The 24,722-nt window shown below is 35.8% G+C and overlaps 1 protein-coding gene across 3 annotated transcripts in view; it reads right to left on the bottom strand.

Annotated features, from left to right (window-relative positions):
- The window catches only part of usp24 (ubiquitin specific peptidase 24), a 94,853-nt gene that overhangs the window by 17,503 nt on the left and 52,628 nt on the right, over nucleotides 1-24,722 (bottom strand). For 2 of the 3 annotated variants that reach the window (XM_048208611.1, XM_048208614.1), the window contains 29 exons: nucleotides 24,581-24,631; nucleotides 23,989-24,162; nucleotides 22,576-22,661; nucleotides 21,734-21,842; nucleotides 20,657-20,815; nucleotides 19,237-19,334; nucleotides 19,021-19,116; nucleotides 17,138-17,366; nucleotides 16,891-17,053; nucleotides 16,370-16,525; nucleotides 16,209-16,279; nucleotides 15,967-16,127; nucleotides 15,698-15,759; nucleotides 13,224-13,415; nucleotides 13,014-13,128; nucleotides 12,787-12,931; nucleotides 8,662-8,781; nucleotides 7,713-7,838; nucleotides 7,390-7,488; nucleotides 7,222-7,304; nucleotides 6,960-7,101; nucleotides 6,758-6,877; nucleotides 5,441-5,661; nucleotides 4,627-4,751; nucleotides 4,116-4,257; nucleotides 3,885-4,035; nucleotides 2,261-2,356; nucleotides 2,068-2,171; nucleotides 1,799-1,912 (listed from right to left, as the gene is read on the bottom strand). In XM_048208611.1, coding sequence (XP_048064568.1) covers nucleotides 1,799-1,912; nucleotides 2,068-2,171; nucleotides 2,261-2,356; nucleotides 3,885-4,035; nucleotides 4,116-4,257; nucleotides 4,627-4,751; nucleotides 5,441-5,661; nucleotides 6,758-6,877; nucleotides 6,960-7,101; nucleotides 7,222-7,304; nucleotides 7,390-7,488; nucleotides 7,713-7,838; nucleotides 8,662-8,781; nucleotides 12,787-12,931; nucleotides 13,014-13,128; nucleotides 13,224-13,415; nucleotides 15,698-15,759; nucleotides 15,967-16,127; nucleotides 16,209-16,279; nucleotides 16,370-16,525; nucleotides 16,891-17,053; nucleotides 17,138-17,366; nucleotides 19,021-19,116; nucleotides 19,237-19,334; nucleotides 20,657-20,815; nucleotides 21,734-21,842; nucleotides 22,576-22,661; nucleotides 23,989-24,162; nucleotides 24,581-24,631 — 3,710 coding nt within the window. The remainder of the gene's footprint in view (nucleotides 1-1,798; nucleotides 1,913-2,067; nucleotides 2,172-2,260; nucleotides 2,357-3,884; nucleotides 4,036-4,115; nucleotides 4,258-4,626; nucleotides 4,752-5,440; nucleotides 5,662-6,757; nucleotides 6,878-6,959; nucleotides 7,102-7,221; nucleotides 7,305-7,389; nucleotides 7,489-7,712; nucleotides 7,839-8,661; nucleotides 8,782-12,786; nucleotides 12,932-13,013; nucleotides 13,129-13,223; nucleotides 13,416-15,697; nucleotides 15,760-15,966; nucleotides 16,128-16,208; nucleotides 16,280-16,369; nucleotides 16,526-16,890; nucleotides 17,054-17,137; nucleotides 17,367-19,020; nucleotides 19,117-19,236; nucleotides 19,335-20,656; nucleotides 20,816-21,733; nucleotides 21,843-22,575; nucleotides 22,662-23,988; nucleotides 24,163-24,580; nucleotides 24,632-24,722) is intronic. The other variant, XM_048208612.1, reaches the window with a different exon arrangement.

The raw sequence follows: 24,722 nt of genomic DNA, 5'->3' as shown, positions 1-24,722 counted from the left end.
TTGTATACACTCAGAGTAAAAACAAAATGTTGTGCTTTTTGTAAAATAAAGAAAACTAACATGATGCGTGATCTCTCATCTCCCTCTGAACGAAGTCCAATCTGATAGTTCTCAGAAAATGAAGTGTAACTTAGTGAATACTAATCACAAAAAATTCATACTTATGTCTAACAAAACGTTGAAATGTCAGGTTTTAAATCGTGCAAGTCAAATCGAAAACAAACATTCTGTGTTTATGTAATCTGTATGAAAAGAGAGCCATGTCAGAAGTCCGTGATTCAGCTCATTACCCACTAATGCGGCCACACCCACGGAGCCAGCGCTATTCACAGGCAAATTCAGAGACAACACATGCATTCATCGTCTCAATCGTGTATTTATTGCCTTGAAAATTGTTTATCTGGATGAAAAAGCCATGGTTAGCGATCTCTGGAAGACATTCAGTAAATTCCTGTTTGTTTTCTTCTATTGATAAGTTTTAAGTGAGTTTTTGTTTCTTTAGCGCCCTCCGGCTGTAGTATGAATTGGTAAACACCATTCATGGAATATCGTCTTCTTCTTAGGTGAATTTGTGGACTAAAATGCACAGAGCGCCCTCCGGCTGCAGTATGAATTGCAAACACCAGCGCTCATAGAGATAACAATGAATATTAAATAAAAAATAACTCCTCTGTATAGAAAATTGACATAAACATATGAGAATCCTATATTTCTCCAAATGTGCATGCTTTTAAACTAAAAGCCTATATTCAGACTCTTTGCATCACAGAAATACATTATATTTTAAAGTATAATATAAAACCATTATTTTATATTGTAATAAAATTTTTCTGTATGTTTCATATACCATGATGAGCTTGAGACATCACAGAAGTTTTTTTTCACAGCCTACCTGACTGAAATGCCTCATTAATATGCAAGTCTTTTCAGGTCATTACTATTCAATTCTTTTGTCTTCACAGGTGAGAATGAGCCATTATTCATGGAGATTCACGCCTCCTCGCATACCGTGTTTCTTGGCAAAAAGTGTCTTACAAAAACTAAATCAGTATATTGTTATAAATGAAAGAGTAGTCAGCATAATTTTTACATAATTTTGAAGCAAAAACTCTAGTCTACAACCTTCAATACCCAAAAGTCTTGTGAACACAGATTTAATATACTTTTATTGGCCTTATATCAGTGACTTAAGTTTTTTGTTTTTTCAGTAACCACGCATAAACGTTATTCCTTCAAAAACACAAACATGTACACACATGTTCCTCACATATTATGGTAGCCTAGTTTGTGCTGAATACAGTGTAATGACACTTGTGTCATTAATATGTTTATGAACAACTGAAAAAAGCACAAATGTCAGGGCATGTCAAAACTTCTCCAGGCCCCAAATCAGCCTCAGACTCCAGAGGGTTAAAACGGGTGATTCCCAAGAGATTTAGCATAGTGAAGGGTAAGAGAAAAACATGTTTTGGGAAGAAGGACTGATGATGTACAGACTCATTTAAATTTTGAAAAAAAATAAAAAATAAAATAAATAAATTACAGTGTACCTTTAAGTGTGGCTTAAAGTCAAATATTTTTTGGTGTCAGTGTATTTTGCTTATATCATTAACCCTCTACACTGCGAGTAAATCACTCGCACATCTGACTAAATTTTGCACTAGGCGACTATTTATTAGCCACTGGCTAACAAATTGTTAGATTTCACTCATTAGCGATTGAGTAACTGAAATGTTTACTAGCCAATGGCGATTCTATTGCCAATGTGTGTGCAGAGGATGATGGATATGATGCTCACTTGATGATCTCCCGTCCTTCAGGTGCCACCAGGTACTGAACCATCCACTGACACGCCTCGCTACTCTTGGACAACAGAACCTCCACGGTAGCAATCCACTCCTCTGTGTCCACTCTGAGAGAGAAGACGAATAAATTGTTAGAATTGTATATAATACATAATGAAATTTAAATATTTTTCACCACTAGTTCTTGTCTTTTTAATAGTTTAACAATAATAACAACAACTGGAACTAGTCTTGAGTTTAAGCAACGAAAGTAGCGTATCACCTGAGTTTCTTTTTGGTGCGCAGGTACGTGTGGAAGAGGAACTGGACAGCCAGCTGCAGGCTGGTTTTTGCCATGGCCTGATAAGACGGATGTTTTAACTTTGTCTGTAAAAAAAAAAAAAGGTAAAGCTGAAATATAAGAGAATATACAGAGCTTATAGAAGAGGCAATAATCAAATGAATTCTCAGTTTACCGCATTGACAGAGGCCAGAGACAGGGTGAAGCTGAAGTAATCGCCGTTGTAAACATCTCTGTTCTTCATAAACTTCAGATTTTCATCTCTCACCATCTACAGATCCAAAAACCAGGAGTGTGTCAAACATGTCAAAACATTGTAATACCTCAAAACAATATTTTCAGGAGGACACATGGTGGTTCTCTCAACCGTTTATATATTTTATCCCTAAAGATATTCAGATGAATCTTCCAGAGAGTACCAAGATTTACTGAAGTGGAAGAAACATGCCTGTTAAAACAAAATCTCTATGAACACCTTTGCACCAAAAGATAATCCAAATTTATTTTTTATTTTTTATTTAGAAGCATCAAAATAAATAAGTAAATAGATAAATAAAGTCAAATTTTTATAAGGGAAGCATTTGGAACACTTTTTTGGAAAATTACAAAAATTCGGCATGAAATACTAAATAATTTGCATAATTATTTACATCTACTCTTTTGTGTTGTTAAGATAAGTTACAGGTTTAAGTTCTCCCCAAAATAAAAATGATCCCATAATTTGCTCACTCTCAAGCCATCCTAGGTGTATATGACTTTATTTAGACGAGCACAATCAGTTATATTAAAAAATATCCTGGCTTTTCCAAGCTTTATAATGGGAGTGAATGGCGCTCACGATTCTGAAGCCTAGAAAAGTGCATCCATCCATCATAAAAGTAATCCACACGGCTTCAGGGGGTTAATAAAGGCCTTCTGAAGCAAAGTGATGGGTATTCGTAAGAAAAAAATATCCATATTTTGCTTACAGCGGAAGCATAACCTCTGACCCGACGTATGATGTAATGACGAACGCGGAAGCGCAGAGGATAGAGCAAAAAACAAAACACCGGTCATTAATTAGAAGGCTAAAATGAGAACTTTTAAATTCAGGATTATAGTTGTTATAGTTCATAAAATTTTAAATATGGATATTTTGCTTACGAAAACCCATTGCTTCCCATCAGAAAGCCTTTATTAACACCCTGGAGCTGTTTGGATTACTTTTATGATGGATGGATTCACTTTTTTGGGCTTCAAAATCTTGGTTACCATTAACTCCCATTATAAAGCTTGGAAGAGCCAGGATATTTTTTTAATATAACTCTGATTGTGTTCATCTGAAAGAAGATGACTATACTCCTAGGACGGATTGAGGGTGAGTAAATCATGGGATAATTTTCATTTTTGGGTGAACTATCCCTTTAACATTGATTGAAACCAGAACCTTTCTTTTATTACTTAAAGGGATAGTTCACCCAAAATTGAAAATTCTGTCATCATTCACTCACCCTTAAATTATTCCAAACCTGTATACATTTCTTTGTTCTGTTGAACACATTTTGAAGGAAGTTTGTAACCAGGCTGCTTTGGGGCACCATTGACTTCCATAGTAGGAAAAAAAAAAAATACTATGGAAGTCAATGGTGCCCCAGAACTGTTCCGTTTCTCACATACTTCAAAATATCTTCCTTTGTGTTCAACATAACAAAGAAATTTATACAGGTTTGAAACAACTTGAGGGTGAGTAAATGATGACAGAATTTTCAATTTTGGGTGAACTATCCCTTTAAGATGTGAAAAGGCCTTAAAATCTCTACCTGAAAGATCCTGGCGGGCATCTTCTCCACAAACAGACCCTTCTTCTCTCCTTTCTTGACCAAGCGTGTGAGCAGGCTGAGGCGGTCGTTGTTGGCTCTGGGAGGCCGTGGGGAGGACTGGGGTGAGATCTCCGGAGAGGACGGGGCTGACCTGAGATGAAGGATTATGAACATTAATAGGTTTGTCCATATTCAAGCACTGATGCAGGAGGAAGTAAGATGCTAACTCACAGTGAGAGATCCTCTGCCTCCTGCCTCATGATGCTGACTCGACTCTTTTTGGGCAGGACGGGGGAGTTCTGGTCACTGATGCGCTGGTAGAACAGCATGTAGGCGTTCCAGTAGCGCCGCCGCACATCCGGGTAGGGGTTTGCTATGGCATGTGAACACACAATAATTTACAACAATGTAAAATATGTGAAAAATAATGTTTTTTTTGAACATTCAAGCATGAAAACCTACTCTAGTAGACCCCGAAAACAAAATCCAGACTTTTTATAATAAGCCATACAATTTTATTTAATTACTATATTATATATTCTTTATTCTTATGTTATTATATATTTATTTTATAGCTATTCAGTGATTTTTAGGCCTAATTTTGTGTTCATGTTCAGAGGAGGTACTACCAGAACCGTTTATTTTACTACCAGAAATGTTCATTTTACTGACTTGGTACTGACGTACTGGTACTTTTGACATAATTAAATTATATGGATTTAAAGAAATATTAATAACTTACACTGGTCGTAAACTTTGGGTCTGTATTCTCCTCCAAAACACTCATACTCCAGAGTTTCATCGTTCATGTCAAACTCTTCCACGACATTGTCGTTAAACTTATACCAGCGTCCTCGTGCACTACCCCTAAAAGGGAAGAGAGCGTTGGAAAAACACGTTACAGATCTTGCTGCAGTTCATCGTGATCACTCAAACATTCCTTCATTCCCTCAAAAAATGCACTGGTTTAAAGCGCCATCATGCTGCCAAGCATCTGGGACTGTTTAAGGCTCTCATAAAAACACTTGCCAAAAACAGAAGCATGGCCCCCCCCAGAGACCCATAAATATACATACATACACACAGAGAGGGGCAAAAGACCTCCCAGGAAAATTAAGCCCATGTTTCATATATATATATATATATATATATATATATATATATATATATATATATATATATATATAAAACACACATATATATATATATATACACACACACACACGTTCAAACACAAGCTATCTGGGAATATTCACATGTTCATTTTTATCTGATGTTGGTTAATGGTAACATGATATGGAGGTAAACAAAATATTTAATCTTTCTGTAGTATTTTATTTTGATGGAAAATTATTTATTTTAAGTGACATTTTTGTATTTAATTAATTCGTTATCTTTTCATCAACTCACAAATACCTAGGTGAACCAGGGAATTCTTTGAATAGTGATCAGACTTATGATTTTTGCCTAATGAATGATAAAACTATCCAGTAAGTAAACACCAGAACACCCCAAAAAACACATTAACGGATAAGGTCTCTCTCGCTGTCCCTTACCGGCGGTCTTTGATGAACGAGTAATAGTGTCCCGCGTGAGCCTGTCCGCTGTGAACCACCACTCCCACCAGTTCGTAGTTTTCAGAGATGGTGACCTTTTTCCGTGGGGACCCCCCAGATCCGGCCTCACCCCCTCTCCCGTTCTCTCCGTGATCTGCGCTTGAATCCTGACGGGCCATTCCTGACACCGTGTACGGCTCCATGTTCAGCACCCAGGGGAACTAAGAGCACATAAAGTGAACACAAATTATTGAAATGGATGCAAATTGATTATACACTAGCATTCAAAAGATCTTTATACTTTTATTTACTTTTAATCAGAAATGTTTCTTGAGCAGCAAATCAGCATATTAGAATGGTTTCTGAAGGATCATGTGACATTGCAGACTTGGAGTAATGATGCTGAAAATTCATATTTACTCAAATGTAAAATTGAAAATTAGATATATTAAATTGTATTAATATTTCATAATATTGCTGTTTTTACTGTCAAATAAATGCAGTTTAAAATTTTATTTCAATGAAATGAATGTAATATATTTTAGTTCTATAATGTTTTTTATTTAATAATTTTGTATTTTAAGGGGATTTTATGGTACTAAATTATATTTATGCTGTAGTTACAATCCATTTATTCACTTTTTGAGCATAGACATAAAAATTTAATTTACAACTTAAATTTTAGAGCACAGACTTAATTTTGATCTCTTTTCAAAGATGACACTTGGCAAATTATTTCTAAAATGTTAAAAAAATATTGTTATGATAAATGCACAAAAATACTAATTTCAATTCTAATATGAAATTTTCAGGAATACTGTATGTTTTACTCTCATCTGCAAGAAAATCAAAGCCAGAAGTCTAAGCAAGTTGTGTTCAAAATTTGAGTTTGATATCTCAAAAAATGAGCTTTCAGTAAAATTTTTTTTGGCCGCAGTACCAAAAGTTTTCACTAGATGAATTTCGTCTCCCATTCATCTCTAATGCGCTCATTTTGATCACGAGGAGCAAAAGTGTGACTTTTTTTCCAGAACCATTTAACTTTTTTCGTATCATGTCCATGATTTTTTTTGTATGTGTTCACATAGCAAATGCCAAAACTTTCCTACCATTCCCTTGAAATAAAAAAATATGAAAAACCAGAACATAAAATATTTCAATGAAAAATGACCAAAGCGCACCAGAGGCAAAGTTTTAAACAGTAGTGTATAAAGAAATAATCAACAGATTAAATGAATTTTTAATTATTTTCAACTAATTTTAAACTATATGACATGTGAACTAGAGCAGATCTGCTGCTGATGCGTATAATCTTACTCTGATCTGCTCGTCGTATTTGATGGACCGGCCGCTTTCCCAGTCGAAGCCGAATCGCATGAGGTGGATGACCAGCACACTGGGCAGAGACTTTATACAGGTCCGCTTCACAGTGGTTCGCTGCAACACGAAATGCGTGAGCACATATGTATACAGATATTTCACTGCGGTTCTTTATCAACGAGAACAAATCCAACCGTACCTTCTCTTTACATTTCTCGCAGTAATAAGCATTGCTGCCATCCAGGACCTCTCCTCTGACGAACTGATCGAGAGAGATCTCCAGACTCTGACAGGACGTCACCCCCAAGTTCAGAGCCATGAACGTCTCCTCACGCTCATACCTACAAACCGTAACCAAACATGAATTTAAGCCACAGTTATTAAGAAGACTACTTGGAAAAAAACCCCCATCAGAATATGGGTGTGGGTGAGCAAACAATGACTGCTTCTTTAAGGCTCACCTGTGAGGGCAGTCTTTGCATATCTTCTGATCAGAGAAAATGCCCTGGAAGGTGTTCTTGAAGATCTGCTCTCGACCGATTTTCTATAAGGGAGACATTAGGAGAATTACAACACTTCAGACTGTGGATGTACTCTTGAGTATGCAGGGGACATCATGTGAGCTGTACCTTCAGATGTTCATCAAGCTGATCCACCAGACTGGTGAAGAACTCGTAGGCATCCTGCTGTTCTCGCACATATAATTCTTTATTCCACATCTTAAAGATCTGCATCAAGACAATAACCATGTGATGAGAATGATCAAACACTTGCTCTTAATTCTGATGATTTGTCATCAGACTGTGTATAGTGTATCTAATCAACTACGGATCAAATAAAAGTAGTTTATTATCCGACATCAAAAAATTCTCTGCAGTATTTCAGACGTTTGACAGCATCTATTCCAAACTCAGTTGCATTTATGCATGTGGATCATAAAGGTGGATCTCACCTTCCAGAAGTTCTCAGGTACGTAGTACTGCAGTTTGCTCTCCATCAGGTGACCAAACAGAGACTGAACCTGGCAGAACACACTCTCCTCTGGGTTTTCAGTGTCATCTTCAATTGACAAGACAGCCTACAACGCACACACACACACACACACACACACACACACACACACAAAGGTTAATATTCTTAGCAAAACCTATTATGAAGACAAAAAATTAAAAGAACTGTTTTCTATTTTAATATATTTTAAAATGTCATTTATTCATCTGATGTATTCATCAAGCTGAATTTTCAGCATCATTACTTAGAAATCATTCTAATATGACGATTTGCTAAGAAACATTTCTCATTATTATCAATGTTGCTGCTTAATATTTTTGTGGGACCCGTGATACTTTTGTTTTTACTCTTTGATGAATAGAATGTTGGGAGACTGTAAAAGAATTAAAGAATGAAAACTAAACTGAAACTATACATGTGTGAAACAATAAGAAAGAAAACTAAATGGAATTGCATCAAAAATGCAATGTTTAAATATTTCTAGTCTAATACTGGTCTGATTTAATTCATCTGTCAAGTCTGACTATTGATAAATATTGAAGCATTCCCTGCAGTATGTAGTGTTGCTGATTTTATTTTATTTTTTTTGAGTATGATGCAGCTTAGTGTACGTCTTATCATAAGCTAATGGAACAACTTGAGGCACTAATGTCAAAGAACTATACTAAAACTAAAAAGCAAAAAGAAGCATTTGTCAAGAAAATACAAAGAAATTAAACAATAAAACAAACTATAATGACACATACAAAAAATCATCCATTGTTTAACCACAATCTGGAGTTAGACAGCAATAAACACTTCCTCCAGTTCACTCCTACTACTATTAGGTTAGGGCGTCACCTAGTGGAGAGAGATTGTGCTAACCGTACACTAGTGATAATAGAGTTTACCTCAGGCAGACCAGGCTGCATGTAGAGCTGCTGGAACACTGCATTCATATAGCAGGTCGCACCTCCGTTCTTCAGCCCCACAAACCCAGAGACAGAGCGACTGTCTACGGGAGGAAGATACTGACCACACACACAATGACAGAAATTAATGCAAGTACATCTGTTGTACAGGCTTCTTATAGTAGAATGGAACAATTAAAATTCAGTCCTTTTTTCTCCAAAGCTCAAGTCAAGTCCTTTTTTTATACAGTTTAGCGCTTTGTACAAAGCAGGAAAGTAAAGGAAAAGGAAAATAACAATCAGTGCAAACTTCATCAATTACGAAAAAAATTAAAATTCTGCTGTAAAGCAGCTCTAAAAAGACAATAGTGTCAGCTCGTGTCAGTTCAGTGTTATGGAAGCTTGTTTCTGCCATGGAATAAAAAAATAAAAAACATAATTATGACTTTTTATCTCACAATTCTGACCTTTTACCCTACAATTATAGGTTTAGATGTAAAGTCAGAATTGCGTGAAATAAAATCAGAATTGGGATAAATAAAGTCAGAATTGAGTATAAAGTCAGTATTAGGAGAAATAAAGTCAGAATTGGGAAAAATAGTCAGAATTGAGTATAAAGTCAGAATTGGGAGAAATAAAGTCAGAATTGGCAGAAATAAAGTCAGAATTGGGAGAAATAGTCAGAATTGAGTATAAAGTCAGTATTAGGAGAAATAAAGTCAGAATTGCGTATAAAGTCAGTATTGGGAGAAATAAAGTCAGAATTGTGTATAAAGTCAGTATTGGGAGAAATAAAGTCAGAATTGTGTATAAAGTCAGTATTGGGAGAAATAAAGTCAGAATTGGGAGAAATAGTCAGTATTGGCAGAAATAAAGTCAGAATTGTGTATAAAGTCAGTATTAGGAGAAATAAAGTCAGAATTGCGTATAAAGTCAGTATTGGGAGAAATAAAGTCAGAATTGTGTATAAAGTCAGTATTGGGAGAAATAAAGTCAGAATTGTGTATAAAGTCAGTATTGGCAGAAATAAAGTCAGAATTGCATATAAAGTCAGTATTGGGAGAAATAAAGTCAGAATTGCGTATAAAGTCAGTATTGGGAGAAATAAAGTCAGAATTAGGAGAAATAAAGTCAGAATTGAGTATAAAGTCAGAATTGAGTATAAAGTCAGAATTGGGAGAAATAAAGTCAGAATTGGGAAAAATAGTCAGAATTGGCAGAAATAAAGTCAGAATTGCGTATAAAGTCAGTATTGGGAGAAATAAAGTCAGAATTAGGAGAAATAAAGTCAGAATTGTGTGATGTAAAGTCAGAATCGAGTATAAAGTCAGAATTGGGAGAAATAAAGTCAGAATTGCATGAAATAAAGTAAGAATTGGGAGAAATAAAGTCAGAATTACATGAAATAAAGTCAGAGTTGCATGATATAAAGTCAGAATTGAGTATAAAGTCAGAATTGAGCATAAAGTCAGAATTGAGCATAAAGTCAGAATTGAGCATAAAGTCAGAATTGGGAGAAATAAAGTCAGAATTGGGAGAAATAGTCAGAATTGGCAGAAATAAAGTCAGTATTAGGGCTGGGCGATATATCGCATGCAATTGTCACGCGCATTTCGTCAGTAAAGCCGGTTCCCTGATTACCGCTAAATCGCCATCACCTGCTTTCAAATGGAGCGGCATTTAAGCCATAGTTCACTGATAAGCTACGCAATATCGCGTTCATTATCGAAGGCGATTCATCTGCGATATGAACGCAATATTGCGTAGCTTATCAGTGATCTACGGCTCTGTCTATTAAATGCTGCTCCATTTGAAAGCAGGTGATGGTGATTTAGCGGTAATCAGGGAACCGGCTTTACTGACGAAATGCGCGTGACAATCGCATGCGATATATCGCCCAGCCCTAGTCAGTATTGGGAGAAATAAAGTCAGAATTAGGAGAAATAAAGTCAGAATTGAGTATAAAGTCAGAATTGGGAGAAATAAAGTCAGAATTGGGAAAAATAGTCAGAATTGAGTATAAAGTCAGAATTGGGAGAAATAAAGTCAGAATTGGGAGAAATAGTCAGAATTGGCAGAAATAAAGTCAGAATTGCATATAAAGTCAGTATTGGGAGAAATAAAGTCAGAATTAGGAGAAATAAAGTCAGAATTGAGTATAAAGTCAGAATTGGGAGAAAAAGTCAGAATTGGGAAAAATAGTCAGAATTGAGTATAAAGTCAGAATTGGGAGAAATAAAGTCAGAATTGGCAGAAATAAAGTCAGAATTGCATGAAATAAAGTCAGAGTTGCGTGATATAAAGTCAGAATTGAGTATAAAGTCAGAATTGGGAGAAATAAAGTCAGAATTGGGAGAAATATAGTCAGAATTGGCAGAAATAAAGTCAGAATTGCATGAAATAAAGTCAGAGTTGCGTGATATAAAGTCAGAATTGAGTATAAAGTCAGAATTGGGAGAAATAAAGTCAGAATTGGGAGAAATAAAGTCAGAATTGAGTATAAAGTCAGAATTGAGTATAAAGTCAGAATTGGGAGAAATAAAGTCAGAATTGAGTATAAAGTCAGAATTGAGTATAAAGTCAGAATTGGGAGAAATAGAGTCAGAATTGGGAGAAATAAAGTCAGAATTGAGTATAAAGTCAGAATTGAGTATAAAGTCAGAATTGGGAGAAATAAAGTCAGAATTGAGTATAAAGTCAGAATTGGGAGAAATAAAGTCAGAATTGGGAGAAATAGAGTCAGAATTAGGCGAAATAAAGTCAGAATTCAGCATAAAGTCAGAACTGGGAGAAATAAAGTCAGAATTGAGTATAAAGTCAGAATTGGGAGAAATAAAGTCATAATTGGGAGAAATAGAGTCAGAATTAGGAGAAATAAAGTCAGAATTGAGTATAAAGTCAGAACTGGGAGAAATAAAGTCAGAACTGGGAGAAATAAAGTCAGAATTGGGAGAAATAGTCAGAATTGGGAGAAATAAAGTCAGAATTGCATGAAATAAAGTCAGAGTTGCGTGATATAAAGTCAGAATTGAGTATAAAGTCAGAATTGGGAGAAATAAAGTCAGAATTGGGAGAAATAAAGTCAGAATTGGGAGAAATAAAGTCAGAATTGAGTATAAAGTCAGAATTGAGTATAAAGTCAGAATTGGGAGAAATAGAGTCAGAATTGAGTATAAAGTCAGAATTGAGTATAAAGTCAGAATTGAGTATAAAGTCAGAATTGGGAGAAATAGAGTCAGAATTGGGAGAAATAAAGTCAGAATTGAGTATAAAGTCAGAATTGGGAGAAATAAAGTCAGAATTGAGTATAAAGTCAGAATTGGGAGAAATAAAGTCAGAATTGGGAGAAATAGAGTCAGAATTAGGCGAAATAAAGTCAGAATTCAGCATAAAGTCAGAACTGGGAGAAATAAAGTCAGAATTGAGTATAAAGTCAGAATTGGGAGAAATAAAGTCAGAATTGGGAGAAATAGAGTCAGAATTAGGAGAAATAAAGTCAGAATTGAGTATAAAGTCAGAACTGGGAGAAATAAAGTCAGAACTGGGAGAAATAAAGTCAGAATTGGGAGAAATAGTCAGAATTGGGAGAAATAAAGTCAGAATTGCATGAAATAAAGTCAGGATTGCGTGATATAAAGTCAGAATTGAGTATTAAGTCAGAACTACGAGATATAAAAATTGCGAGATCGCAATTCGGACTTTTTTCTTGCAATTGCAAGTTTATATCTCACAATTTTGACTTTTTCTCCCCGCAATTCTAAGTTTAGATGTAAAGTCAGAATTGCGAGATATAAAGACAGAAGTATGAGATATAAAAATTGTGAGATCGCAATTCTGACTTTTTTCTTGCAATTTCAAGTTTATATCTCATAATTCTGACATTTTAGATATAAACTTAAAATTGCAGTTTTTAAACTCACAATTTTTTCTCATAATTGTGAGATATAAACTTGCAATTGTGATAAAGAAAGTCAATTGTGAGATAAAATTCCCTGTTTTATTTTTTTATCCCATGGTGGAAACAAGCTTCCATACAATGTTAATTCAATTCAGTTCAATAACGGTGTCGATGTTGCAAAATTCATTAAAAGCCAGAAGGACAGCGAGGCTGATGAGGGGACTCACGTCGAACTCTTTGGTGAGGGATGGGTCAGACTGATGGTGCATGGACAGCAGTTCTTTAGTGATGAGTTGCAGGTTAGTTAGAGAGCTGTCAGCCAACATGACCAGCACCTCGTACGCCGCCAGACGACTGCTGACCGTACTGCACCTGAGACACACACGCACAAATGCTAAATGCAATTTGAGCGAGTTACATGTTAATGTGGGTGAATGTATGCCTTTCATCTTACTTTGGGTGAAAGTCGTGGATAGACGCCGTAGTGCTAGATGAGCTGTCACTGTTCAGGATGATTCGAGACGCTCTGAACAGGAAGTCGTCCAACAGCTGCTGGATCAGAGAAGGACCTGCAGCACATTAACATGAAAAAACATTTTACTCCACATCCGAATCTCCATATGCATCAAATCATGCTGTCAAAATAATCGGAAAAGTGGCTGACCAAACTGCTCTTTCTCACTGCCGCAGAGGGACAGCAGGGTTTTAATGAGGCGCAGGTGTCCGGCCAGCAGGATGTTGTCTGCCTCGCTGGTCTCCAGCTCGTTGGTCCAAGTGGGCTCGAAATTATCAAGCCAGCTGATCTCATCCTCCAGCATGGCCGCCGGGCCGATCTGAAGCTGCTCCATTTCTGATGCTGAGAATATGAAACACATGGAGCTGAGCTTTTCCAAAGGATTCAAAAAATCCTTAAACAGAACTAAAGCAAAGGACACTCACAAAAAGTTACATTTGGAGCTTTCCACATACAGTAAAATGAAACAAAACAGGGCTGAGCAAATGGTGAGGGGAGGTGTTTAACATTCTCATCTCAGAAAGCCAAAATAAATATATTTAATGAGCTTTCAATATGAAGTTTGCAATATTTGCAACCTTAGGGCTGGGTAAAAAATAAATATTTCTCAATTTTAATCAATTCTCATTTTTACAAACTGATATTGATTCTTAAATCCTAAGAATCAATTAGTCTTATCCTGTTTTCAGTTGATGAATGAACGGAACATTGTAGCGCGCTTCCCATCCAATAAACCACAATAAGTTTTGTGCTTTGTTACTTTTGATATGAAACCAAATCTCAGATGTCAAATTCTGCCCATTTTATTATGAGAAAATTACTTCACATTTACCTCCAAAAACCATATTAAGTGACCATAAACTTGTTAGTCAGCTAGAAAAATTTACTCTAGAGAGGAGCATTTTGCTAAATATATGCACCATATTACATACTCATAATTTTTAATGTTCTTCAATATTTATTGCATGTTTAAATAAATCACCATTTAAATGTTTATATTTCAAAAAACTAATTGGAGTAAAAATATAATTATGTAATTGTAAATTAGCATTATAACTTTATTATTATTATGAAAAATTCCCTTGAGTGTAATTTAAGTGCAGTTAATTTTGACCTTCAACATTACATTAATGTAGTACCAACTAATTCCCATGTACAGTTTACAGCATTAGTTGAATGATTAATTTTTTCCTTAGAGAAAATTTGATGTGCTGTACTTGATATATTCAAAATAATATCGAATCGCAAGCTTGTGAAACGAAATAGAATGGAATCATGAAATTTGTGTCAATACCCAGCCCTATGTAACCTTATTAACAAATTTATAAATACAGTTTAAAAATTATATTTGTGTGAGAGAGATGCATTAAATTGATCAAAACTGACAGTAAAAACTTTGTTAAACTATTTCTATTCCAAATAAATGCTGTTCATTGAACTTTCTATTCATCAAAGAATCCTGAAAGAAATGTACGGAAGAGGATTAGGGCCAAGCAATAATAAAAAAATAAAACCATCTCGAGATTAAAGTTGTTAAATTTCGAGAAAAAAACTTGTTAAATTTCGAGAAAAAAGTCAAAATAAAATGTTGAGAATAAACTAATTAAATTAGGAGAAAAAAAGTTGTTAGATTATGAGAACAAATTCATAATTTAACGACTTTTTTCTCATAATTTAACAAATATTTTCTCGTAATTTAACGACTTTTTTCTCGTAATTTAATGACTTTATTGACATTATGACATTTTATTTTGACCTTTTTCTTGAAATTTAACAAGTTTTTTCTTGAAATTTAACAACTTTAATCTCGAGATGGTTTTATTTTTTTATTATTGCTTGGCCCTAATCCTCTTCCGTAGAAATGTATCATGGTTTCCACAAAAAAAAAGCAGCACAACTGTTTTCAACACTGATAATAATAAGTAATGTTTCTTGAGCATCAAATCAGCATATTAGAATGATTTCTGAAGGATCATGTGACACTGAAGACTGGAGATGCTGAAAATTCAGCTTTGATCACAGGAATAAATGACATTTTAAATTGTAATAATATTTCACAATATTACAATTTTTACTGTATTCAAATCAAATAAATGCAGCCTTGGTGAACATTAATTGTATTAATTGTATAAGGGAGAAGGGGTAATAGGGTTGCAAATGTAGCCTAAATCAGTATCGACTAGCCAAATGTTAATTAAGCTCTTGATAAAATTACATTTCCTATAGATTAAACAGTAAATACATATTTGTCTGCATTTTCTAATAACCCACTAACTTGGGTAACAGGGTTGAAGAGTGAGACTGATGAATGCAGTCAACACTACAATAGAAAACGGAATCTGTTTCTTTGATTGTTTTCTTCTAATGCTGTACACATGATGTTACTTCATGTGTCACAATTTTAAAGAATGTTACATTTTTGTGTAACAGAGGGAAAAATCATGTGGTAACAGGGTTGCAAGTCAAAGTGTGGGAGGAAGCTAAATGTTTTTGGTAATTAGTTAAACATTAAAAATAGATTTTACTACAGTTAACTATGTATTATAACAAAAATTATGTGAATAATTAGAAAATACATCTTATTTGTGGAATATATTTCTATTGAAAATAAGGAAGAAACTCACTGGTCAGGTCGTCCAGTAGTTGGCACCTCAGGTCAAAATACTCTGTGCATTGTGAAAGCAACCTAAAAATATGATCATCATTTTAGTAGATATTCATCATTTCACAGCTTTATGAAGTTTACACAATATCTTTACTTTGTGGGACTGTTACAGAAACAATCTGTGCTTGATCATTTAATTTCAGCAATTTTGTTTAGGTCTCATTTGTCACAAATGGTTAAACTGTTCTCCTAAAAGAGAAGAAATCAGGCATGTTTCGTGTGTCGGACCTTTGGTTAATGCCCCTCATGATGCTGGTAGGAGACCAGAGAGGAAGTTGAGCTGTCAGAACCACCTTCAGCAGGAAGAGGTTGGGCTTCTGAAGATCAGGGTACGCAGAGGTGTCTGACTGACTGAGAGTGTACAGCTGATCACACGCCACACGTCGGATCTGTGAAAGGACATCTGGACTCAGAAGTCATTCTTAATAAGACAAGCTTGATTTAGTCAGGACTTTAAAGCAGGCACTGACCTCTCCACTGGATGAGCCCAGCAGAATATCAATGATGAAATCATTCACAGAAGGCAGACTGTAAAATGAAGCTTGAAAAAGAACAAGAAATAAAGTGATTCCCTAAGCGTTTTAATTTTTGCTGACTTTTCTTTAGCATATGAGTGTGCTGTTTTTCTTACATAGCTGTTGGGAGCGTAGCTGAAGGCATGTGACAAGTAACGAGAGCGCTTCTCGTGCGATAATAGTGTCTTTGATGGACACACACAGCTGTTTGACGCATATGCCAGCTTGTAATGTGGTGATCTCTCCCTCACTGCCAGAGCTGCAGTTACTTCCTGAAACACACAAACACACAAGAACAATGAGAGCGATGCAAAGATTGAAAGACAGATGTATGCACTACCAGTTGAAAGTTTGGAATAGAAGTCACTTATACTCACCAAGGCTGCATTTATTTGATCAAAAATTGTGAAATATTATTACAATTCATACAATTTTTATTTTTTTATTTTATTATATTTTAAAATATAATAAAATCGAAAAAATATCGTATAAATTATAATAATATTTAACAATTGCTGTTTTACTGTATTTTTGATCAAATAAATGCAGCCTTGATGAACACAGGAAAAGAAACTTCTTTCAAAAACATTTAAAAAAATCTTGATTATTCCAAACTTTGGACCGATCAGAGCCTCACCTGTGCTGCTGACCCTGCTGCGTACGCCCAGCGGGAGAAGCGAGTTAGTGGTCTCTCTGATCGGCTGGCTGTTGCCAACTAGATCCAATCGGCCTGCGGCCGCCGCCCAGGTGAGTCTCATGAAACACGCCACTGTGGATGTGAAATCTCCCACCTCCATCGTCTGAAACAACAAACCAGACAAGTCATATATGGCAAGGAAAAAATAATTTAGAAAACTAAGAGAGCACTGGATGCTCTTACGCACCTGTATGGCAACACGGGCGGCCGGGATGATTTCTTCTACTCTGATGGAGGATCTGTCAGACATGGACACCTGCCTGTAGGAGGATTTTTCCGGAGTTCCACAGACGGAGAGCTGCCGGCCGCTCTGCCGCCCGGCGTTACGGAACGGCCGAGAGGACAGAGTGTCTAGACCGTCCTTGCTCAACTCTTCGTCGAGTATACTAGGCATAGCCTGCCCTACCAGCAGGAACCTACAGGGGGAGACAAAGTGCAAGTACTTAAATGAACGCTAAAGCCAAATGCATTCTTCAGCTTTGACGTGAACAGTGTATGCATACAGCCAATGCATACAGCGTGCGTGAACACTGGTATCTGACAAATGCGCACTAGAAAATTTTGTGCTATTTCTCTCCATAATTCCTAAAAATGTCTGTGCACTCATATAAATTAGAGTTTCAGGAATCTCTTTACCCCCTCACACAAGTGCTTGTCAAGTTTGTTGTTGTTCTGTCTTGTCGGTTTCTTTCACCTTTCAAATTAAGCCATGTCTTCGGAATGAGGTATGCTTTAACCCCTGCTGACTATTTATAAAATTACACCCATTATGTTTGGCTCAAAAATGAGTCATGTTTTCATCTAGATGTAACAGTCTTAGAGTACATTTAAACAACAAGAACAACGATATATTAAAAATACGGCTGCACAACGATTAATCGCAATTAATCGTTTGCAAAATAAAAGTCTGTGTTTATGTCATATATGTGTGTGTTCTGTGTATAATAATTATGCATATATAAATACATGCACATACATGTATAAATTAAAAAAATATATACATGTATAAATAAATATACATATTTATTTATATTTTAGATTACATATAAATATAAATATTTTATATATAAATATAATTTTTTTCTTAAATATATACATGTATGTGCATTTATTTATATATACATAATTAATATACACAGAACACACACATATATTACGTAACACAGACTTTTATTTTGCAAACGATTAATCGCAGCCCTAATTAAAAACGCAAATGCTTTTTGCATAAAGACGACAACGTTGTCAAAACAATCCCGTTCACATGGATCTGCAACAACAACTAAAAATGCTGTATTCTGCTGCCAGGCCAGTAGATGGCAATGTCACTTTGTAAAGAAACACTACACACCTATAGACTGAACACATAATACACATAAGCAAGGAGTCACCGTTTTCACAAATTCATATTTTTGCAGTTTACACAGAGACGATAACAATAGCATTTTCAAAAACTTGCAATTTAAAAACAGTTTTCAAAAGTTTGTGTTTTAAGGCCCCCAAAACGCTGTTATCGTGTAAACGAATGGCCAAAACGCATAAAAAAAAAAAAAGAGAAATCTATGGGATTTAACAGTTTTTATTTTTCATACATGACAAAAATGACCTGAAAAGAACACAAGCGTTTTTAAAGCAATATTATTATGCTGCCTATCATCTGGAGAGGTGTTTTCAGAGAAGCCCAAAGTTCACTTTTTACATGTACAAAAGGTCAGCGTACTTGGGGGCGTCGATTCACAAGGTAGTCGAAGAAAAACTGCATAAACAGAACAGACCAGAACGCACGAAAGCTACAGTGACAATGGAGGCCTATATAGACGAGAGATTGTGCGAAGAGGTTAGAAAGTATCCTTATTTGTACAACTCTAGCATGAAAGAATACAAATATATTTACATGGGTTGTAAGAGATTGTTCAAAAATGCATTGAACGGCGGCGTTCGACTGTGCGCGTAAGCTAGCGTGCGCGTAAAAAACCGAATCTTACTCAGGGCTAGAGAAAAAAAGAGAAAAGTACGACACAAAATAGAAAAATAGGAACGAGAAGACAGCCAGACTGATAAATGAGACTGCACCTGGCCAGCTGCAGGCAGATGGAATAGACTCCCTGTCTGGTCTCGTAGTCCACCTCGGAGGGGATGGAGTCTCTCTGCATGACGTTAACCACCAGACTGAGACAGAGAGAGAGACAACGTGCCGCTGAGATAATTAATGATTAAAATATACAGACACATTTAGACTGCATAATTATCAACATGCAGAGGAAAAGTGGGTAAAAAGCAGACGGCTACCTGAGACCTCCTGCTTTGAGGAAGTTCTCACAGAAAGATTTGACACTGGTCTTCGCCATTTCATCATCAGATGTGGGCATCAGCTTGGAGCTCAACACCTAAGAGAACGGATGGAGGTGAGTGCATAAGTGAGAGAGTGTGCTTTTTTCCCTTTACAAGAATTTTTTTATTTTTAACCAATTTTCTATATGGTTTGTATAAATATATAATCATAAAAATATAAGCTGAATTTTTCCAGTCTTCAGTGTCACATGGTCCTTCAGAAATCATAATATTATGATTTGCAACAGGGCTGAAGATTAAGCTGTTAATCAGTAGGGTCTTAAAAACGTTGGTTTTTAATATTTGATAAACGCAAACATTTGTGTTCGATAATTTCTTTGAATAATAACTTTGGTAACAGGGTTGAATGATTGTACTTGACACATGCAATCAACACTATAATGTGTGCAAACACTGAGAGGAATGACTGAATGGTTCAATCCTGCACTTAAACGCATGACATTGATTCATCCAAATGTTGTTGGACTATTCAAACAAACAGAAAAACATAGCAATGTTTAGAAAGTGCCACAGAGACACATTCACACTGTTCTGGGTAATCAGCCTATGACATACATATCGTCTCTGCACATGAAAATGGAGTATTATAACTTAAAGGATTAGTTCACTTCAGAATTTAAATTTCCTGATAATTTACTCACCCCCATGTCATCCGAAAAAGAAATGAGGAAATGTTTTTGAGGAAAACACTCCAGGATTTTTCTCCATATAGTGGACTTCACTGGGGTTCAACAGATTGAAGGTGCAAATGTCAGTTTCAGTGCAGCTTCAAAGAGCTCTACATGATCCCAGACGAGGACTAAGAGTCTTATCTAGTAAACTGATGTGCCACGCATTACATAATCATGTTGGAAAGGCCACAGGTGATGTAGGTGGAAGTACCGTTCGACAGCATTGTTTTACCTTTTTTTGTAAAAAGCGTTTGACTTAGTCTTTGCACGTTCGCTTTGTAGACACTCAGTACTTTCGCCTGTCACGTGTGACCTTTCATGATGCGTGGCACATCACCGAGCAGTGCAAGATGAGCATTTGTGGTTAAAAAGTACATACATTTTTATATTTTTTAGAAAATGACAGATTGTTTCGCTAGATAAGACTCTTATTCCTCGTCTGGGATCATGTAGAGCTCTTTGAAGCTGCACTGAAACTGACATTTGGACCTTCAACCCGTTGAACCCCAGTGAAGTCCACTATATGGAGAAAAATCCTGGAATGTTTTCCTCAAAAACCTTAAATTCTTTTAGACTGAAGAAAGAAAGATATAAACATCTTGGATGACATGGGGGTGAGTAAATTATCGGGAAAATGTAATTCTGAAGTGAACTAATCCTTTAAACATGAGAAATGCATGACAAACCTCCAGGTTATAGAGCACTCTGAATGTAGACATGCCCGGGGCAGAAGAACGAAACAGAGACTCCAGGATAGATGCTGCACTCTGCTGGTGCTGCTGTTTACTGGACAGAGACGGAGACTTCGAGGCCTGAGAACCGGACCCCAGTGTAAACAGAGTTTTCTGATGAGACAGAGAGAGAAGTTATTTACTGTCTGCTAGAGAGCACTGTCTTCTGTGTGCATCCTGCTAAAAACAAAAACACTGTCACATGACTGTTACAGCTCTCAAAATGCTGAGTCACCCAGCCACTATTTCACCTAAACTACCAGTCACACCTACTCATTCTTTACTATTACAATGTTCCACATCTGAGAACTCCTCAAAACTATTAAATAATTTCCATAATTATAATCATGTTATGTATCGGGCACAAAATGTTAAACAAATCAAAGCTACACACTACCAAAGTTTGAGGTCAATACAATTTTTTAAGGAAAATATCAGCAAGGGCACAGGGTAAGTAAATTGATCAAAAGTGACAGTAAAAACATTTATAATGTAACAAAAGATTTCTATTTTAATTAAATGCTGTTTTTTTTTTACTTTCTGTTCATCAAAGTATTCTGTAAAAAAATGTATCACTGTTTCGACAAAAATATTAAGCAGCATTGAGCAGTAAACCATCATATTAGAATGATTTCTGAAGGATCATGTGACTGAAGACTGGAGTAATGATGCTGAAAATACAGTTTTGCATCACAGGAATAAATTACATTAAAACAAACTAATAGAAAACAGTTATTTTAAATTATAAAAATATTTCACAATATTACTGTTTTTACTGTATGTTTGATCAAATAAATGCAGCCTTGGCGAGCAGAAGAGACTTCTTTCCAAAAAAAAAAAATTAAAAAAAAGTAAAAAAAAAAAGTAAAAAAAATAAAAATCATATCGACCCCAAACTTTTGAATGGTAGTGTATATTTGTCTACAATATATATATATATATATAAACAATAAAACAGTCATTAGATCAATGCATTTTTAAGAACATGAGAAACATTATCCAATTTTATCCAAAGTCATGGAGAGGCATTACCTGGTGACTCCAGACGCTAGACTCTTTTGGCACAAAGTTATCGAGGGCGTCCTGCACCTCGGGGTCAGTCGGGATAAGCAGCAACAACTTCCTCACACGCAAAGTTATTCTGGATAGGAACAAGATGGCCACACAGTCATTACAAGTCAACTGAAATCACAAAATACAATATATGCCAGCAAAGCGAAAGGGTTCATCTGTGAAGCGAAAATCAACAATACAAGAATAAAGAAAAAACAGCATACTGGTTTGAAACAACATGATGATGAGCAAATAATGACAGAATTTAAAGGGTTAGTTCACCCAAAAATGAAAATAATGTAATTTATTACTCACCCTCATGTCGTTCCACACCCGTAAGACCTTCGTTAATCTTCGGAACACAAATTAAGATATTTTGATTAAATCCGATGGCTCAGTGAGGCCTACATTCACAGCAATGACATTTCCTCTCTCAAGATCCATAAAGGTACTAAAAACATATTTAAAATTTCAGTGGCTCTACCTTAATATTATAAAGCGAAGAGAATACTTTCTGTATGCCATTCTCGTCGCTTTATAATATTAATATTGAACCACTGTACTCACATGAACTGGTTTAAATATGTTTTTAGTACCTTTATGGATCTTGAGAGAGGAAATGTCATTGCTTTGAATAGAGGCCTCACTGAGCCATTGAATTTCATCAAAAATATCTTAATTTGTGTTCTGAAGATGAACGAAGGTATTACGGGTGTGGAACGACATGAGGGTGAGTAATTAATGATAGAATTTTCATTTTTGGGAGAACTAACCCTTCAGATAAATAATAGGATAACTAGCAGTTGTTGTGGGTTGTTTACCTGGGTTCCTCCAAGTTAGCAAGCTGATAAAGCATCTCAAAGACATTACACACCAACGCCATGACCACACCAGGAAGAGATTTCTCCTGCAATCACACACGAGTTTGATAAATACACAACTGTTTTTTTTTTTGCAAGTTTTAAAGAAAGAAATTAATACTTTTATTTGGCAAGAACATATTAAATTGATCAAACATGAAAATACAGCAATTTATAATGTTACAAAAGATTTCTATTTAAAATAAATGTTGCTCTTTTGAACTTTCTATTCATCAAAGAATCCAGGAAAAAAAATGTATCACGGTTTCCACAAATATATTAAGCAGCACGACTGTTTTCTACATTGGCATTAATGAGAAATGTTTCTTGAGCAGCAAATCAGCATATCAGAATGATTTCTGAAGGATCATGTGACACTGAAGACTGGAGTAATTAGGGAAGTCCCCTAATAGTTGACTAGTAGTAGCAACTTTACATGGCTGTTCGCTCTAACGTTAACCTAGATAAATGTGCGCTATTTTTAGGCACATATCCAAGCGTTTGTGCGGAGTGTGGAAGCTGAAGTATAGCGCGCTTTACTGCAAGACATGGAGGCGCCGGCGCGATCATTTTTTCCTGATAACAGCTGAAACCATTTAAAATACTCAGTTATTTTTGGTCATACAGATAAGAGTAAGACATCATTCGAAACTGGAAAGAAACCACTGTGCCTTTTTAAAATAAAGAAAACAAACAGGATGCGCGTTCTGCCGTCTCAATCTCCCTGAACTGGAGCGTGTCACAAAAATGAACCGAAACTCAATGTATACTTGCCTCACAGACATGAGAAATATATCTATAGAAAGCTTGAAACGTCGAAAATAAATGCTCTCTGCTTATGTAATCCATATGAAAGGTGCATTTCTCTATAGGTGTATATTCACTATACTATAGAGATGAGAGTCAGCATCATCAACTTCATCTCTGCAGAGGACACAGACTCAGAAAACACTAGTTTATTAATAAATTATTAAAATGTCTCCTTGCCATTTTTTTCCCCGTCACATTCATAATCATTACTTTTGCCGGTGCTTTGTGGCAAGCTTTAACCCGGAATAGGCTGTATGCCTATATGTATTTTAAATGATCATTATAGTTTAGTATTCTCCTCTGTTTATATTTAATATATAATTAAATTAATTATAATTCAGTTAATATAAATGTGCAATTAGTTGACAAATGGCTTAAATGAATGACTAATAGTTGGCTAGAAAAATCTTTAGTCGGTGATAGCCCTACTTCTTTCCAAAACATTTTTACAAAATACAAAATTTAGCATATGATGTAAACAAGTGTGTACTGGTACCATTACAGTGTACTTGATCCAATAAGTACCAGCAAAGTGTGAGTTGTCAGATCAGTGTGTGTACGTACCTGCTCCAGAGCGTACGCTGAGTTGAAGACCCCGCTGCTGCTGGAGCTGGCCGAGGCCGAGCTGTCCGCTGAACTGCCTGACGGAGTGCCTGTTCCTGAGCTCTTCACTGTCAGACTCTGCTCATCAGAGAAACCCAGCTGATTCAACAGCTTCTGGTCACGATTCATCGTCAGCTGGAATGCACATTTAACAATTCATTAAACATTTGACCACAAAAAATGAGCACTCTGAAGTTTGAGGGTCTGTTTACACCTGGTCACTCCATGTATTTTCTCTGATTGGATATCTATCCGATCGTGAAAAGACCAGGTGTAAATGCCCTCCGAAACGGATTTCAATCTGATCATTCAAACCACTACAGGAGGTGATCTGAGACGCATTCCAGACAAAACTGATGTAAGTGCATCTAAATTTTACTCCTCCCAAAATGTGTTATAGCCAGATATGACGGCGCTACTGCAACACACATTGCTGCAAAGGAATAGCCGAGTATCTCATCAGCAAGCCGACACGCAAACTGCCACAATTGCAAACGCAGACTCTCAAAACACAATCATTTTTATTAAAAGTAGTGAGACTAAATGATCTTACCAGTGCTGATGCCACTCTCTCTCCTATTGCTGTCTTTGATCTTGAAATTAGCTGATGATAAATAAAATGCAGCTGACATCTGTTGTTTTTGTTGAAGTGAAGTGAACTCCGTTTAAAAGTAAGAATTTATATTCTATTTGCG

This window comes from Megalobrama amblycephala, linkage group LG11 (genome assembly GCF_018812025.1).
Source record: "Megalobrama amblycephala isolate DHTTF-2021 linkage group LG11, ASM1881202v1, whole genome shotgun sequence".
NCBI classification, from domain to species: Eukaryota; Metazoa; Chordata; class Actinopteri; order Cypriniformes; family Xenocyprididae; genus Megalobrama; species Megalobrama amblycephala.
This window is presented reverse-complemented; position numbering and strand designations above follow the sequence as displayed.